General features: G+C 50.1%; 1 protein-coding gene across 5 annotated transcripts; it reads left to right on the top strand.

Annotated features, from left to right (window-relative positions):
- The first annotated feature begins 3,377 nt into the window (after positions 1-3,377).
- On the top strand, positions 3,378-16,809 carry IRX2 (iroquois homeobox 2). 5 transcript variants are annotated; one of them, XM_081872760.1, is made up of 5 exons: positions 3,378-3,813; positions 5,669-6,206; positions 7,088-7,903; positions 8,845-8,915; positions 16,706-16,809. In XM_081872760.1, exons 1-4 carry the CDS (start codon positions 3,571-3,573, stop codon positions 8,886-8,888), a joined length of 1,641 nt encoding a protein of 546 aa, XP_081728886.1. In that variant the 5' UTR covers positions 3,378-3,570; the 3' UTR covers positions 8,889-8,915; positions 16,706-16,809. The 5 variants fall into 5 exon arrangements, with proteins under 5 accessions (XP_081728886.1, XP_081728888.1, XP_081728887.1 ...); XM_081872762.1 differs by having other exon boundaries at positions 8,845-8,911; positions 16,706-16,780; XM_081872761.1 differs by lacking the exon at positions 16,706-16,809 and adding an exon at positions 9,852-10,712 and having other exon boundaries at positions 8,845-8,911.
- Positions 16,810-17,358: the final 549 nt, after the last annotated feature.

The raw sequence follows: 17,358 nt of genomic DNA, 5'->3' as shown, positions 1-17,358 counted from the left end.
AAATCCCACCGACATCAACGGGACTTAATTCTAAGTAATGGACTCTTTGGGTCAGGGAGAGACCGAGCCCCGAAAGAGCACACTGCCTCCTTGGCACCAACATGCAAGAGGGGAAAACAGGCGTTTTGGAGCCCACCCAATAAGAATGAATGAGAACTCTCAACTTTGACTGGCGCGTACCCGCAATCCCCCCCCCCGCGCTTGTTTCTAATTGTAACATCCAGCAGTTTAAAGCACAAGCACCCCAGCAAACATGCACCAATAACGGGGGTAGAGATATCTCCCCCATAGCCTCTTTCCGACTAGAAACGTGTCCCTGGTTACAGCTAGAAATCCGTGCGCGCCTTCCAACGCGCCTTTCCTGGGGTCTCCAGCGCCGAAAAAGGAAGCGGCTCTTCTAACATTTTTTTTAAAGGGGGGGGGGGAGTCGAGGGAAGCCACGTTTCGTCGCTTCTCCGATTTTGACGGGGAGGAAAGTCATCTCGGGGGGCTTGCTGACGTTCTAATTAATTTCGCCTTCCCAAATTGCCAGCTGCTTCGAGAGTAAGAAGGATGGGGGGGGGGGCGCGTTAGGCTGCAGTCCGTACCCAACACAGGAGGCTGTTAGCGCCTCTGCTCCAAACCCCTTTCCCTGCAGGTAAGTCCCCAACTGGATTTCAAGGTGATTTCAAATCACTTGCCAGTTAGAGGAGGAAATTGCCAATTGTGGGCGATTGCATTGGCATTTCTAGAATCACCCGCTACTGATTACTTGCAATTCTACCCTAAAGATACCCGCATCTTGTGGCGGACTTTTAAGCCACTCGGGGCTGCTTGAAGAAAGTGGTCACTGAGATCAGAATTCCCATCCACCCGCCCAAATATATGAATAAACGGAAAGGGTCCGCAAGGCAGATTTCCCTCTTTTGCGCATAAAGATTTCCCTCTTTTGCGCACGTTGGCACAGGGCTGGCTGGCGGGAACTGGGATGGGTATGGGTGGTGCGGAGAAGACCTGCTTGCTGAAGCTACCTATTCGTGCAGCTGTCTCTAGCACCCTCAGTCGGGCTCTTGGCCCAGAGAGCGCAGTCGTCACTCTACACTTCCAAAGACTCAGTTCCCACCAAGCTATAGTGCCCGCGATCACTTCTAATTCCACGTGTCCTTCTGCTGAATTTGAACCCCACTCCCCACACCTTGACCCCCCCACCCGCCTGCTGACAGCAAGTTGTTGCTTCGAAACAGATTCGACTTCCGAATCAGACCGCCATCTGGCAAACTGGGCAGAAGCGCGTCAACGCGGCTTATAGGCGCAGAGACATTTCAGATGTTTCTGTTTTTCCTGCATGGAATCATTTTTGGATCTGATTAGCATTCTTGCTTTACATACCACGGCTCTCGTTAATGCCTCGAGAGCATGGCCCCTAAATCTTAATTGTTTGGGTAGGGGATGCAGGGTTGCAGTAAGAAAATGGATATATAGCAAGGCCTTTAGACGAGCGCTCCAGGCGCAGGACCCTCGCCTTTGCAGATTGGGGTGTGGCTTATAGCACTTTCAGCTGGACTTTGGACCATACAGAAACGACAAGTAAAGAAGGAACCCTCCCCCAGTGGATCTGAAGCAAGCTCTTCATCCACAGGATATTAACCAAGGTGTGAATGTATTCCAGAAATTAACTGGGACGTGGCTGCCCAAAATGCTTCCTAGTGAGCATTTTGAGAAAAAGGACCTTGGTGCGTTCGGCCCTCCACCCAGAAGTGCGAAGGTCTTAAGAGCTGGGGAAAATACTGTACGCAGGGAAGAGTGTTTTAAGCAAGTGGTTTCTATACAATTAAATGTCCCTTTAATCGTGAGTGGTGGACAGAATAATGGCACAATCCTTCTTTTTATTTTCCACTGGGGTGGCGGGGATGCTGCTACCTGCAAATGGGCCTGATCCAATTTGACCTCTCCCACCCCACGAACCAGCACACCGGAGTCAGCTTTCTCGTGCCAAGCGGGGCTTCTGCTGTTCACCGCCCGATCCTAAACGCGTCTCCTTGGCACTCGGTCCCACTTCAGGCCGCGATCTTGTTGACACGGGAGAGCGCGTCCCCACGGAGCCATTCGGGATTTCCTTCCGACTCCAGGCTGCCCAGATTTTTAAGATCGCGCCTTCAGGCCGCGATCTTGTTGACACGGGAGAGCGCGTCCCCACGGAGCCATTCGGGGTTTCCTTCCGACTCCAGGCTGCCCAGATTTTTAAGATCGCGCCTTCAGGCCGCGATCTTGTTGACACGGGAGAGCGCGTCCCCACGGAGCCATTCGGGGTTTCCTTCCGACTCCAGGCTGCCCAGATTTTTAAGATCGCGCCTTTTTAAGATCGCTGGGTATCATTGCAAAGCGCTTCATCCGCCCTCCCCCCGGGCGCGTCTCTTCGGAATCCCCGCGGAAGCCAGCGGGCATAGGATCGCAACTCTCTTCCCGGACGCACGGCGAGGCACGATCCGCCCGGGGCTGCGCTAGTCCGAAGCCGAAAGGCGCGCATGCTCGTTGGCGAGGCCCGCGCCTCGTGCCTGCGAGGAACACCTCGGAACCCTCCCGGCCTCCCTCCCTCGGCGCAGCTCTGCCACCACGTGACGCTATATAACCTCCAGGCCCGGCCGGCCGGCGGGCGGGAGGAGGTGGGGAGCACGAGACAAGGACGCCTTTGGTCGCTCGGCGCCCGGCCAGCTTCTTCAGCCGCAGCCACAGCGCGCCAACCTCGCGCGCGCGCGCGCTCTCTCTCCTCCTCCCTTCAGGCGCCGAGCGCGAGGGGCGAGGGGCGGGGCTTCATTCCCTGTTCTCTCGCTGGCCGAGAGTCCCGCCCTAGTTCTTCCTTCCTTCCTTCGGTGGGCAAGAAGCCGGGCGAGGGGCGTGTCCTCCTCCGTATGCAAATGAGCCGCCGTGACGGACAGCTCGCCTTGCCAATACCCCGGCGAAACTCCTCTCCTCACAAAACTCCTCGCCTCACAGACTCCCTTATGCCCGCCGCGCCAAAAGCTGGTCGCGCCGGGCGGCGGGGAGGGGGGGAAAAGCTCGCCTCGCTCGCCTCACAGGGGCCGGCTCGCGAGCGCGCCGACCAGACGAGCCGCCGGGGTTGGCCGGCCGTCGCGGCGGCCGCTTGCCTGGCGGAGCCTGGTCGAGGCTGCTTTTGCCTCACGCCCGGGCTGGGGAAGACGCCTCCTCTGGCTGCTGCTGCTCCTCCGCCTCCATTTTCCCGCGCGCTCCTCTTGCCCAGATGCCCGCCTCCTCCTCCTCCTCCTCCTCTTGCGGGTGACTTCTGCGTGGGAAAGCAGGAGCGCGGGCGAGCGCGCGAGGCGGCGGCGGGCGCGCGCGCGCTCCCGGGACGTGCGAGAGGCTTTCCCTCAGCCTCGCGCCGAGCTCTCCTTTTGGCTGGCGCTCCTCCCGCCTATGGAGGGGACGCTGTGAGCTCCTCAGCGGCAGCAGCGAGCGAGCGGCGGCGGCGGCGGCGGCGGCGCCCGTAGCTGAAGCGCCCGCAGTCGTCCTCCGCTCGCCTCAGCCCAGGCCCCTTCCTCGCTCGCTCGCTCGCTCGCTGCCCGTGGGCCAGCCATGTCCTACCCTCAGGGCTACCTCTACCAGCCCCCGGGCTCGCTGGCCCTCTACTCGTGCCCGGCTTACGGGGCGTCGGCTCTGGCGGCGCCCCGGAGCGAAGAGCTGGCCAGGTCGTCTTCGGGCTCGGCGTTCAGCCCTTACCCGGGATCCGCCGCCTTCACCGCCCAAGCGGCCGCCACCGGCTTCAGCAGCCCGCTCCAGTACTCCACCGACCCGGCCACGGGATTCCCCTCCTACATGGTGGGTAACGGACCCGACAGCCCGCCGCCTCCATCTTCCGCCTCCTCCGTCGCTTCCCCCGCTCGCAGCGCCGAGGCTGCCCGGGCTGGGCTGGCGGGGCGTGGGGATGCAGCCCGCCCGACACGCCGGCCAGCCCGCCTTAGGCACACACACACACGGAAGAAGCCTTCTTCCTCCGAGTTCGCCTCTCTCCTTCGCTTTCCCCTCTTTCGTTGCTTCTTTATCCATCTTCTCCTTCCTCCCTCTCTCCCCCTTTCCTTTCCTTCTTTCCATCTCCCTCACTTCTTTCCCTTGCCAATTTATTTCCTTTACTCTTTATCCATCTTCTCCTTCCTCCCTCTCTCCCCCTTTCCTTTCCTTCTTTCCATCTCCCTCACTTCTTTCCCTTGCCAATTTATTTCCTTTATTCTTTATCCATCTTCTCCTTCCTCCCTCTCTCCCCCTTTCCTTTCCTTCTTTCCACCTCCCTCACTTCTTTCCCTTGCCAATTTGTTGCCTTTATTCTTTTCTCCTCGCTCACTTTCATTTTCTGACATCCGTATCCTCCCCCACTTTCCCCTTCCATCTCTTTAGCGCTTCTCCCATATATAAATATTTAGAAATCTTATGTGATTTACCGGGGCGGGGGAGGCTTTCTACCGATGGAAAGGAGTCCAAGCTGAAAGTCGATTAAAGGTGTTGCTTATTTATTTTTATTTTAATTTTTATTTGTGGCTGGGGGAGAGAAGAGAGAGGGCTCCTCTTCGGACGGATTTCCACCTCCAACTCGCGCTTCCTTCCCAGCACGTCTGTGCTGGCGATCGCGCGTGTTTTTGCAGCTATTGCAAACCGACGAAGGATTAAAGCTAGCGGAGCCAATTGGTCCTGGGAAAATGGGGCAAAGGGTTCGTTTTGTTTCACTACACAAGAGATATCAGATCGAACGCCTTTGGCTGGAGTCGTCTCTCCCTCTCTCCCCCCCCCCCCAACCTTTTCTCCCAGCCTGGCGATCTTTATTTAGGATAATGGGAGCCGATCTCAAACGCTCCTCTGTTTGACTTTCTCGTGGCAGAAGAAAAGCAGTCGCAAGTTGCCAAGCCTTATTGTTCCCGGGCTATTTAGGAACATTAGGTACATTCGGAGCGCTGTGTTTAGCTTGGTTTCCTGGACCGACTCCGAAAGTTATCAAGTTGGCTCAACTAATTCCTCTCTCTCCTCACCCCCCCCCCCTTTCTCTTCTCTCTCCTCACCCTCGTATTATGCAGACTTTAAATCAGCGCAATTTAAACGTTTAAAGGGCGAATTAAAATGCTAATTATATCGCATTTGACCAATTCGAAACGGTGCATATCTTCTGGTTTGCAAATTGGATTTGCAATGCATTAGCGAAGTGAATTGCTAAGTGGGGGGCTTTGTTGTCTCTCTCTCTCTCCTCTCTCTCTTTCTCTCTCTCTTTCCTGTATGGCAACAGAGGAAATATCGTTGCAACCATGTGTGGAGGCGGAGGAGGAGGAGGAGAGGGGAGAGGAAAAGTAGAAAGCTATCATTTTAAGAAACTACCTGTAGGGCCTTTGGAGGGAGAAAATAAAAATGTCTGCGTTGAATTGCAATAAACTGCAACGAAGACGAAGACATCAGCAGTTTTCAGGGGGAAGAAGGGATTCGAATGCCCTCTGGATACTTTATTTTTTCTTTTCTTGAGTAATAATAATGCAGGCGTGCTCGGCACTACAATTAAGAAATAATAACATTGTTCGCTAGAGTGATTGCATTACATTGGTGTAAAATGTAACAGTCGCTCCCGTGGCGTTGCCTGCTAGCTGGGGGCTGCCAGCTCTTCCGAAATGCCTAACGCCCTTGCTTTTGTGCTTGGCAGGGCTCCCCTTACGATGCCCACGCGACGGGCATGAGCGGGGCCATCAGCTACCACCCTTACGGTAGCCCAGCCTACCCCTACCAGCTGAACGACCCCGCTTACCGCAAGAACGCCACGCGGGACGCCACGGCCACGCTGAAGGCCTGGCTGCAGGAGCACCGCAAGAACCCCTACCCCACCAAAGGCGAGAAGATCATGCTGGCCATCATCACCAAGATGACCCTCACGCAGGTCTCCACCTGGTTCGCCAACGCCAGGAGGAGGCTCAAGAAGGAGAACAAGATGACCTGGGCGCCGCGCAACAAGAGCGAGGACGAGGACGAGGACCTGGACGCCGGCGGCAGGATCCGCGGCAAGGAAGAGGAGGCGCTGCCGTCGGACAAAGGCCGCGACAGCAACGAGACGTCGGCCGAGGATGAAGGTGAGGGAGGAACAGGCTGGTTTCGTGGGGCAGGGAGGCAGATCATGGGCCTGCATGGAGCCCTGCAGCCCGACCCGGTGCAGGTCTACCTCGGAGTTCAGTGGGGCTTACTCGGAGGTAAGTGTGTGTTGTGTGCACGCGCGGGATTATTCCAGGCTGGAGGGGCAGCCTCCCCGCATTGCATTGCATTGCATTGCGCGCATCTTCCACATTCATTCCCTGAGACGCCTGCCGCCCCTCCACTTTCTCTTTTAAAGACAGGGGGAAACGCCATTCCCTGCGAAGTAAGCGCCGCGGAGCGGAGCGAAGCTTGCCTCCCCGTAGGCGCTTGCCCCGGGAAAAGGCCGTGTAAACCGCGGTAGTTATCCCGCTTCCAGATAAACAGGCTTGATGGATCTCAAGCCTTCGGAGCGCTTTAGGGACCTTGTCTCGGGCAGTGCTTGCAGCGGCTTTGGAAAGGAGATGAGGACGAGGATTATTTGTAGCAGAAGCACACGACGGGGGAGCAGAGGAGGCTGAAGGCCGCTTCTCAATAAAATGTGGTTTTCTTCGGGGGGGGGGCAAGTAAGCCCTGCCCCACAAGTAGCGGGGCCCGCACACCATTTGACTGGCCATGTCCATCATCTTTGGGCGGGCCGAGCCCACTCAAATATTTTATTGGGGAGGGGGCTTCGAAGGGACCTTGACCCCTAGGAGTTGGCTCCTATCTCAAGCTTGTGCCTTATGCCGACACCTGAACCCACGGCCGGGCCATCCGATCCACCTATGGTGGAAGCTAAGAGGCCTATGGATCCGAGGAGATTTCGCAGGAGATCATCTCTGGGGGCACCTGGAGTGGGGAGCAGGACATGCTCCGATTGTTTGCCACCTGTTTTGGGGGTGGCGGGGAGCCTGCGGTTTAGGAGACGGGGCGCTGCGCTCTCCTCCTCCCGCCGCTGCTGCTGCAGCCGGTGCCTCCGCCTGGTTTCCTTGACGGTTCCCCTGGTTCTCTGCCGCAGGGATCAGCTTGCAGGTGGACTCGCTCACCGACCACTCCTGCTCGGCCGAATCGGACGGCGAGAAGGCCCCTTGCGGCGCCGGGGACCCGCTCTGCGAGTCCGGCTCGGAGTGCAAGGACAAGTACGAGGAGATCGACGAGGACGAGGACGACGTCGAGGAGGAGGACGACGACGACGACGAGGAGGAGGAGGACGACGAGGAGGCAGCGGCGGACAGGGGTCTCCCCTCCAAGCCCGTCACCTCCTCCCCTCTCACCGGGGTGGAAGCCCCTCTGCTGGGTCACCCGCACGCCGAGGACTCCGCGCGCAACGCCAACAAAGCCGCTTTGGATGCCCGCATGGCCCCGACGGCGGCTTCGCAAACCACGCCGGCCAGCAAGCCCAAGCTGTGGTCGCTGGCGGAAATCGCCACCTCGGACCTTAAGCACCCTCAGCACCACCACCTCCACCACCCTCACCACCCGCACAACCTGGGCCAGAGCTGCCAGCCGTCGGTGCCGCCCTCTTCCACCCCACACAACGCTGCCTACTCGCCCTCCTCTCTCCTGGGGAGGCATATTTATTACACCTCGCCTTTTTATAGCAACTACACAAACTATGGGAACTTCAACGCCCTCCAGGGTCAGGGCATCCTGAGGTACAACTCAGCCACGGTGGCCTCCAGCGAGGGGCTAAGTCAGACGGTCTTAAGCAGCGGCGGCGGAGGCGGAGGCGGCAGTAGCTCGGTGCACAAGCAGGGCTCAGAGAACTCTTTGAAAACCATCGCGAGCCACCTAGAACAACATTACAAGCCTTCCAATCCAGACTCCAAAAAAGGTAGGTGTTTCCTGGCTAGGTTTTCTTTTCTACTAAGGAATAATGTGGGGCGCAAATTTACCCTACCCCCCCCCAAAAAAAAATCACAATAAGGTGGGTGCTACAAGCAAGAAGGCAATGGTGGTTTCTGACAGTCCAGGTACAAAACTCTTTTTCGAAACTGCAATCCAGGTCACAGTTCTTCTGCTTGGAATTCCATAGATTTTAATTTTGCTGTTGTTGTTGTTGTCAAAGTAGCCCTTTTGTGTGGGATTGCAGCCTGAAGCTGTGGTCTGGCCTCTGAAGAAGAGGATCTAACAAAAAACGCTGAGATTTGCCTTCCAGTTATGAATGTGATTAGGAACGTAATGTATATAAATTGCTCTGTGTAATTAAAATGCCTCTAAAAATCACTAAAACTCCTTGAACTGTATATAATCTGAAAATATTTGCAGAAAGTTTATTCATTGTTTTTGTTGCAAAGAGAGGAGAAATAATAGCAAGGGAGAATATTGTTTTGGCAATATTCCCAAGCAAAAAAAGAGAGAACAGTTTCAGGTTTGGGAGAGAGAGGAAAAACAGTACAGTGTGGAGCAGAGAGAAGTCTGATAGCTTGTGCCTAAGTATATTTACTCGGAAGTAACACCCCCCCCCCAGTAGAATGGGACCGAATCTAAAGGCAATTCATTTAGGAGTGCAGCTTCAGTTGTCTGTCTCCTTCAAAGTTCCATTATTGGTCTGAGACATTGCTACAAGTTATGCTAAATTTAAAACAAGTAATTAAGAATGCTGGCCCTTCCAACGAGTTAACTCCCAGATCCGCTGAGAAATGCCAGCTCAAGAAAAGGCCTTCCAAGGGCTGTGCTGGGGTTTTGTGCAAGAGGGAGCTAGGCTGTGCCCAGAGTGTATAATCTAGTTAGCCAGCTGTGTCCTGTGACTAACTGACGCTTCTATTTTGACAGACCCTACTGAAGTGTGCACAGTAGGACTACAACCATACCTATAGAAGTGCAATCACACAGCAGCCAGGCAAGTAAGTGAGACCAGCTCCTTTTCTCCTTCTTTCTCCTTCTATTCTGTTACACCGCTTAGGAGGATCATTTGGCGTCAGCTCCGGAAACATATTGCTCAGCCTGCAAATTTGCTTAACGTTAATTTCTTGCTCCATTACCAAAAGACCATTATTACAAAGAAAAGCCTATTGCATTTTCACCTTTCCTTTTGTTGTTGTTGGAGAAATCAGTTCAATTATTTCACACAAGCCTCTTGCTTCTTCTTTTTTTTAAAAAATGAAAGTTGTGTATTTTCAATAAATATTTAAATCACAGTATTATTATTCCCCCCCCCCAATTATTATTGGCAAATTGAAACTGCAATAGACTGGGAACTACTCCTACATAAGGCCCCGTCGAAATATATGGGCGGATAGTTGTGTGTTCCCCTTGGAAGCCAGCCAGAATTCATCTCATTGTCCCTCTGTACTATTTGAAATGTATATCAGCACGCCAAATAAAAGAACATGATTGCACGGATTCGATGCTTCGGGTGCTGTACAGAAGATTTCCCTGCTCAAATGCACCTTAAGGCATCTTTATAAATACGCAGTTCTAATAGTTGTGAATCAAAATAAAGAGTGATTTTATTTAGCATGCTTATATACATCTCAAACAGCAGAGAAGGAAAATGAGAGGAGTCCTGGCTGGGTTCCAAGGAGAAAATAGTGTCTGCATGAATTGCCTCTGTTTCCCCATTTATTTCCAAATCGCTGCTACAGTTAGGATTAAAGAATATCTTGTGGCCAACCATCTCCCACCCCCACGGGGGGGGGGGGAGAAAGCAGAACAGAACCCAAGCCTAATCCTCCTATGCTGAAAAGAAAAGAAAAAGCGTTTTAGTTTGCCTTCCATTTTTAACACTCCGCGTGTAACTGAAAGATTGTGGATGATCTGGTGTTTTCCTTGGTCCACAGGTAGGTGTCACAATTGCTTTGAGAAAAGTCAACAAGCCATCATCTCTCCCCCAAGCTAATCTATCTATCTCTAACAAAATTCTAAATCTGGATCACATCTTGTGCCACTGTATAAAAGAAGACCACAGAGCACTATTAAATCTACAGACTCTCTCTAATTGTTAAACCAGAATTTTGCTGGACATTATGTGAGTTTACTGGTATAGTCTAGTTCTCCCCAATGTATATGTGACTTAAAAAGAAAGAATGAAAGAAAGAAAGAAAGAAAGAAGCAAATCTGTTTTTTCTCAGGATATCTCGAATTGATCAGCTTATTGCCACGGTATATATATATATATCTATATATATCTATATTCTGTAGGTGTAATAGGATTTATTGTACAAACACTTTGTAAAAGATACATACAGTAGCAATTAATTAAATAAACCATGACTGAAGAACTTGAGTACTTACAAAGTGGAAACAAATTTGATATTTATTTTTGTAATGATATGAGAGCTTCTAGTAATTTATGCAAGTTGTATTGCAACGGAATCCCAACTCTTTTGTAAATAAATTATGCCTGGTTTTTATTTGAGACATTGATGGTTATACAATCCCTCGTTGTTTAACGAGAATTCTTTACTAATTTATATCTTTAATTGTAAATAAAAACAGATTAGTCTACAATAAGGTGGTGGCCTTTTTTTTGTTCATTTTTAGTATTTATCTTTTTTTTTGTAATTCATGATAATTTATAAAATATCACTGTTACAGTTGCCTAAGGTAACTTCTTAAATATTTAAAATATATTTAGCATTGTGGCTAATTAAACCTGTTGAACGTATATATTGCAGGACAATAAAAACCTTCAGAGTGAATCTGTTGCACTGGACTATATACAATTTACATTTTTAAAAGATTACTATTGTACATCCTGTTGTATTTAGTGCTAGCATTCTTAATTCAAAATGCCATGTTTACTTGCACTGTAAGTGAAGATTTGTGTTTCATTTTTATCAAGAGATACAAAACACTTGAAAGTAAAAAGAAAAAAAGGAAAATATCCCACCTCTTAAAAAAATATATCTATAATGTGGTAATCACTTAAGAGATTCACCATTAGGTTAAAAAAATAGCTAAACCATCACTTCAATCCCTCCCCCCCCCCACAAATAATGAGAATTCCCTTATAATATAATTTCAATAAGGAGACAAACAACCATTTATTTTCTCCCTCAAAGATAAATTGAGTGAATATAACTTACGGTTATAAAACAAGAATAATAGCTTCTTAGATTGCCCTTTAATCAATCATACACTTATTTTTCAAGAGGCTCATCTATTTTATTCCATGATTAATAATGTTCCAGCGTGAGAGCATTATTAGATCCCAGCAGGGGAGATCCTGGGTGCTTTTAGCTGCTTTGGAATGGTCAGTTGGGGTTCATTACGGGCTGATATTGAACAATTTATAAAATCTTGTCTAAACATCTGCCAGCTCAGATAGGCCGATGTGTCTGAAGATGGGAAATTGCTCGACCAGTTGATATTGACAAACGGGGCTCTCTCCAGTGGCTTTTTGTTCGCTGAAAATTAGTGGCCTCCTGCTCAGGGGCTTGTTAGAAAGGGCATTTGAAAGTGATCTTAGATACTTCAGGGTTCAGCCTGAGGAATGTTAACTGGATAAAGAGTGGAATCTGCGTGCATGTCTGTGGTGTAATTACAGAAGGTTACCTACAGCTTATGTTGTTACCAGAATGTATTTGCTTATCATCATCATCAACAACAACATCATCCTCATCACCTTCCCCCTAAGTAAACAAAGTAGCCTAACCAAAAGACAGGTTTCTTGGGCAGGTGGCTGTCGTGTGTGTGTGTGTGTGTGTGTGTGTAGAAAGCAACATTTAAAATAATAATAATAATTTTAAAATATTCATACTCTACGCAGCAATCCTAAAATCACCCAATTGTTAAAGTTTTCACTGATGTCACCAGAACTGAGTTCAAAGTAAATATTTTGGGACAATATTTTAGCACAGGTTTGGATGCTGGTCCAGCAAGAATGGGGTCTATTTATCTGAGTGATTCGGGCCTCCCCCATTCCCACCCCCAGAGCTATTCCCAATTCGATGTAGACTTCAAATCCATTCCTAAGGTGTTTCCTCTTTACAGCAATTCTGACATAAACCAAATCTGTTTGCCTGCCTCCTTGATCTAAAATTTTATTTCTTCCCATCTATACTTTTTCTTTCTTTCTTTAGGATTATAAGATCCTTTATATGTGACATTTCAAATTTCTCAGTGCAGAATGTTAAGAGGCTCAGCCGAGGAGGGCGGTTCTTCTGTGCAAGCCTCCCTTGAAACGAGCCACGCTTTTCCATTAAGGTTTCCCCGCGAGTCCTCTTGCCCACGTCCCGTTCATTTCGATGGGGCGTGCGCAGGAGAACTTCCCTGGCGAATGGTGCTCTCAGCAACTGACTGATATTTCTATCCCTGGCCGCAGCAGGCTTCAAATGAAGCTCTGGAATTTGTTGTGTTTTGGCTTTGTAACGGTAACTTGTGGGTTTAATACAATTTTGTATTTAAATACTACTCAGCGTAATTTTTATATGTGATATATATTTTTGCAGGCTAAAGCTCTTTTGAGGGAATATAGTGCCTTCGGGCAGATGGGCGATATAGATGCCAACAATTCCATCGTATCTGTCAGATTATTATTCTAAAGGAGAAAAGTGTAAAATTATCCCGCGCTCCCTTTCGCGGCGACCTTTGAATGGGAGCTTCCTGCTCCCATAGCGTGGATATTCATCCTCTCTCTCTCTCTCTCTCTCTCTCTCCTTCTTCGCCTTCACCAGGTTCTCTGTTGGATAACATGTACATTTCAGTTGGTTTTATATTTTATTTTATTTTGAAAATCCATTCTGTGGCAGAGATTAGGAAAGCTAACGACTCTCCTTTGATGTTTATACGCCCAAAGAATTATCTAAGATTTCCATAATTTACTCACCCCTTGCTAGAATTTAGACCTGGGATTTCTTTTTCTGGAATGAAAAGTCGAAAGACTTTGGGCAGCTGGCTTTGAAACATTTCCCTCTTTGTCTGTCACATCTAACGGTTTTGGTATAATCTACTTCACATTCACACACACACACACACACAGAGAGAGAGAGAGAGAGAGAGAGAGAGAGAGAGATGTGAATTACTATCTCTTTGCAATGGATTCAGTCCCCACCGCCTCGCCCAAATCTAACCGATTTATTAAATAGCAATTAAGGTGCATCCATCGGGAAGTTCTCCTGCGCAAGCCCCCCACTGTGATGAGCTGAAACGATATCGCGTTAGATATTAAAAGGTATAAATGAACGGGAAGCCCTCATTGGCTGAAGGCGAGTAAAATCTTGCGCATGCCCTATTCATTTAAGCGGAAGTTTGGCGCCGTTTAAAGCTCCTCTGCGAGGTCTTGCGGGAACATTAGGAAATGGAAGCTTGTGCAGAAGAGCTTCCAGCTGAATTCTGCGCTAAGATAAACGAAAGGAGAGCTAAACTGCCATGCCTACTGAAGAGTAAACAACAGAAACAGAGTAATGTAAATCCAAAAGAAAATCGTGCAGATACTGGCCTGCTGTTCTTGGTGGTGCACATGCTATTGAAAACCCATTGAGTCCCCTTCCTTGGATGATGATGATGATTATTATTATTACTATTATTATTACTATTATTATTATCAGTAACAGATTCAAACCCCAAACAAACATTTCCCCTCCTGTTTCTCTCGCTGCGACCCTTCCCAACTTTTCCAACTCGCCCAGTTTTCAGTTTGCGCTTCCTACTTGCACGCAAGTAGGCCTGATCCAACCGGGCTCCTCTTAATGTGCTTGCATGAAACTGTAGCAGTCGAGCTAGCCTTTGCTTCGCGAAATGCCACCTTGCCTGGCAGGTAAAAGGTCTACACCTACATACACACACACACACACACCCGCCTTACATCACCAGGACTCGGAGAAATGGTCAGACTGGGCTAGCTGCGGTCAAGTAAGGGGGAGATATGATATAACACACCCCCTCGCCCCATCTCTGTACTGCTCCTTCCTTTCCTGCCTACAATTGTCAGCAGCTGCTGGCAAGAAGGCGGGGGGGGGGGCTTGTTTGCCTTGCAGTGAGGCGGGCGGGGGCAAGAACTGGCTAAGGCCGGACGCGTTTTCCTCCGCTCGCCTTTCACTTCCTTGGTCAGACGTCGTTTGCTTGTTTTTGTTTGCTTTGTGTTGACTTGCTTGTTTATTTCAAAGGAGACCGAGAGGGATTTGCTCCCGCGGGCAAGCTCACGATTGCAGGGGCAGAGCTAAATTCAACGTCTGAACACAGGGCTGCGCGCACGGCGTGCTTTCAAAGCGCATGCACACACGCACACACCCCAATAATTCTGGGAACTGCAGTCTGTTCAGGGTGGTGCTGGTCTTTGCAACTTTGCGAGGGGCAAACTACAGCTGCCTGGGTTCTTGGGGCGCTTTCAATGCGCTGTAAATGTCTGGTGTGCAGGCAGCACGGGGTCTGTAGCCATCAAGCCTCTGGGAGCCTTTTCGGTATCTGGGGCTTCTCGCTCGGAAACCTGTCCGCAAATCGCTCGCTCCTTTACTGGAGGATAGACTGCCGTTCAGTTCAATGGGACTCGCAGACTTGACCTTGCGCGCGTTTACGCGAACGCGAAGTCCTATGGGGTTGCTTCTTGCGAATGTGCAAACCGATAAGTTTGCAAACGCCAACGATATCAGCTTTGAAAGCTGGTGGATCGCGCCGCTGGGGATTTTCAAAGATGCATTGTTAGCAGCATGCAAGGCCAGCCGTCGCAGGAGGTTAAATCGGTGTCGCCTCTTTATTTCCCAGCCCTGCCTCCACCTCGCACAGAGAGAGAGAGACTGAAGGCCACCAGGGCTTTTCGCCTCTGGGGATGGCGAGGGATCCTTAAACTGGAGTGGGGGCGTTCCTCTTCGGCCGCGCTGAGCCAAGCACAAAGCGGAACACAAGTCCTTAACAAATACATGAGAAACGTCACAGCTAATAGCCGGGTGTCAGAAAAGGGAAGCCGAAATCCAATTAACAGCTCAAGGCTTTGCTGCTTATTAACAATAAGGATTAAGGCTGCAATCTTATGTACACTTACCCGGGAGTAAGTCCCGCTGCACCAAGTGGGACTTATTTCCGAGTAAACATGCCAAGGAAGGGGCTACCTATCTGCCCACACTTTCGCCACCCTATCGAAGGATGCTCACTGGATGAACATGTAATTTATTTTGGGTGGGTGGGTGGGTGGGGCGTGTTGAAAGCACGCGTCCGCCGTCCCCACGAAGAGCTGGAGGCGGGGAGAAGGAAGCGGGCGACTGGAGCGAAACAGGAAAAGAATCCGAATCAGATTCTGAAATAGGAAAAAGTAAAGCGAGGCAAGAATTTGGAAACACTTTTAGAGCTACTCATCTGACGGAACTCCTCTGACGGAGCAAAATGCACACATAACGTCAAGACGCGCCCGCACAACCCCGCCGTTAAAAATAATAAAATAAATCAAAGCAATGGCATTCTCGAAGCTTGGAAGCTTTTCTCTGTTTTGAAGCCTCGCCATGCGCGCGATTCATTATTTTGCATCACTTTTCCCCCTTAAGGCTTAAGCAGATGTGCCAGGAGTGCGCGCGGGGGGGGGGGGGTGGCTACGTGCCCGACAGCAAGCAAAACCGTACCCCCCCCCATCGTTGCTCTCCAATGGTATGCACTTCTCAGTGACGCAGTTGCACCCTATCCTTGGCTGCCGTTCAAATCTATGGGAACTTTGCCCTTGAGACGAGGGCGAAGAGAACCATCCCACGAGGATTTCAGCGGCGTTGGGTGCTATGTAGCAGAGATTTTATTATATATATTGTGCGCCGCGAGCTACCTGCTTCTTCTAACAGGCCCAAATCCTGCCCCCCACCACCATCCCTTCATTTGCAGGCAGCTGCTTGGGGGCGGGGGGGGCAACTGAACCAGTGCGCCCCACTCTCCCTGTAAGGCCTCCAATCGGGGGAAGGTTTGTATATTAAACAGAAACCGAACAAACGACATGAAGATAGGAAAACAGCTTCCTATGAAACGTGGCAGTACAGCTCCCTTCCTTTTTAAAGGCGTCTGTGCGTGCAAGAGCGAATGTAACCGAATTATTTCTCCGGGGCTAAAAGCGAGCCTTCCGTCTTAACTTCCCGTTAAATAAAGCGCTAAATCTAATAGCAAAAGTCAAAATACCTGCCCAGCCCGGTGGCTAAAGTGTGACCCTCCAGCTGTCGTTGACTCCAGCTCCCATAAGCCTGAGCCAGCATGACCAATGGTCAGAGGCGATGGGAGCTGCAGTCCAGACCCGTCTGGATGGCCACGGGCCTAGGGAGACCCCCCAGCTTTTCAGTTCCCCAGAGCGAGAGAGATCCCGCCTGAAACCAAGTTCCCCATGCCAAGGGAAATGTTTGTGATCCTATTGATAGGGAATCCCCCCCCCTCCGCCCCACTTCCTTAAAAGAAATAGCCATATGCGCATCCAAAGGAGAATAAACTGACATTTCATTGTGTAGAACACCCGATCAATTATTAATCGTTAGCGTCAACAATGGGGTTATAATTACTTTCGGTTACTTAAAGGCATATTTATTTATTTTTCCTCTCCGTCTCTCTGATCTGGTAATTAGCTAATCCTCTCGTGTAATGGATTCCGAGCTGATTTCATTAGGATGTCATCGCGGCCCTCCGTCCCCTCCCACCTCCGGGCAGGTCCTTCTGGCGGCTCCGCGTGGCTGAAGGCGGCGCCCCTGCCAAAGACAGTCTTCTTCATCGGGTCGTTTTCTTTCTCCCTTCCTAGAGAGCGAGTTAGTCCTGGGAAGAGAGAAACGGCTTCAAAGCGGATCGCGGCCGGAGCGAAGAGAACTCCCCCGAAGGAGTTGAGGAGAACGCCTCCCGTCTTCCAGATGGTTGCTTTTTAAAAACAATATATTATCATTGTTATTTAAAGTTCTCAACTTCCGAAGCTGGATTCTGAAACTGGACGCGAAGCAACAGGGCCGTGGAGACCTACTTGTTTGGAGCAACAAGCCTGAGGGCATCGAGGGTCGCGCGCTTTGTCTAAGATGCGCAGACAGATCCTGTGCCTGTTTACTCGGAAGCCAAACCCCCTCCGAGCTCAATGGATTCAACAACGTTTGCTCTCGAGTAAGCTGCGCAGGACATGCCTTCCGGCAGGAGTGACTTAAACGGCAGAGTGTAAAATTAAAGAACTTTATTTGAAACTGAAGAGATAAACGGTTCTGCTTTCAGGCTTGAACCCCATCCTTCAAAAAATGGATGAGAGGTGCTAAAAGGAAACGCCCCAGGTCTGAGCACCCCAAGGTCGAGATTTCTGGCGTTATTTTTTTAAGTGCGTGTGTTGAACCATGCTTTGAAAATAATCCAGCCATCCATTGTTCAAAACAAGGACTCGCCCTTCTTGATTTTTTTTTTTTTTTTAAAAAGATAAAA

Source organism: Podarcis erhardii (genome assembly GCF_964252035.2).
Source record: "Podarcis erhardii genome assembly, chromosome: 8".
Classification (NCBI taxonomy): domain Eukaryota; kingdom Metazoa; phylum Chordata; class Lepidosauria; order Squamata; family Lacertidae; genus Podarcis; species Podarcis erhardii.
The sequence above is the reverse complement of the archived record's forward strand: the minus strand, read 5'-3'. Positions and strand labels throughout refer to the sequence as shown.

Bases quoted from the DNA above. Each gene is read 5' to 3' on its own strand.
- IRX2 (XM_081872760.1), top strand. From the start codon at position 3,571: ATGTCCTACCCTCAGGGCTACCTCTACCAGCCCCCGGGCTCGCTGGCC. The intron at 6,207-7,087 runs GTAAGTGTGTGT...TCTCTGCCGCAG, and splicing joins TCAGTGGGGCTTACTCGGAG to GGATCAGCTTGCAGGTGGAC. The intron at 7,904-8,844 runs GTAGGTGTTTCC...CTATTTTGACAG, and splicing joins CAATCCAGACTCCAAAAAAG to ACCCTACTGAAGTGTGCACA.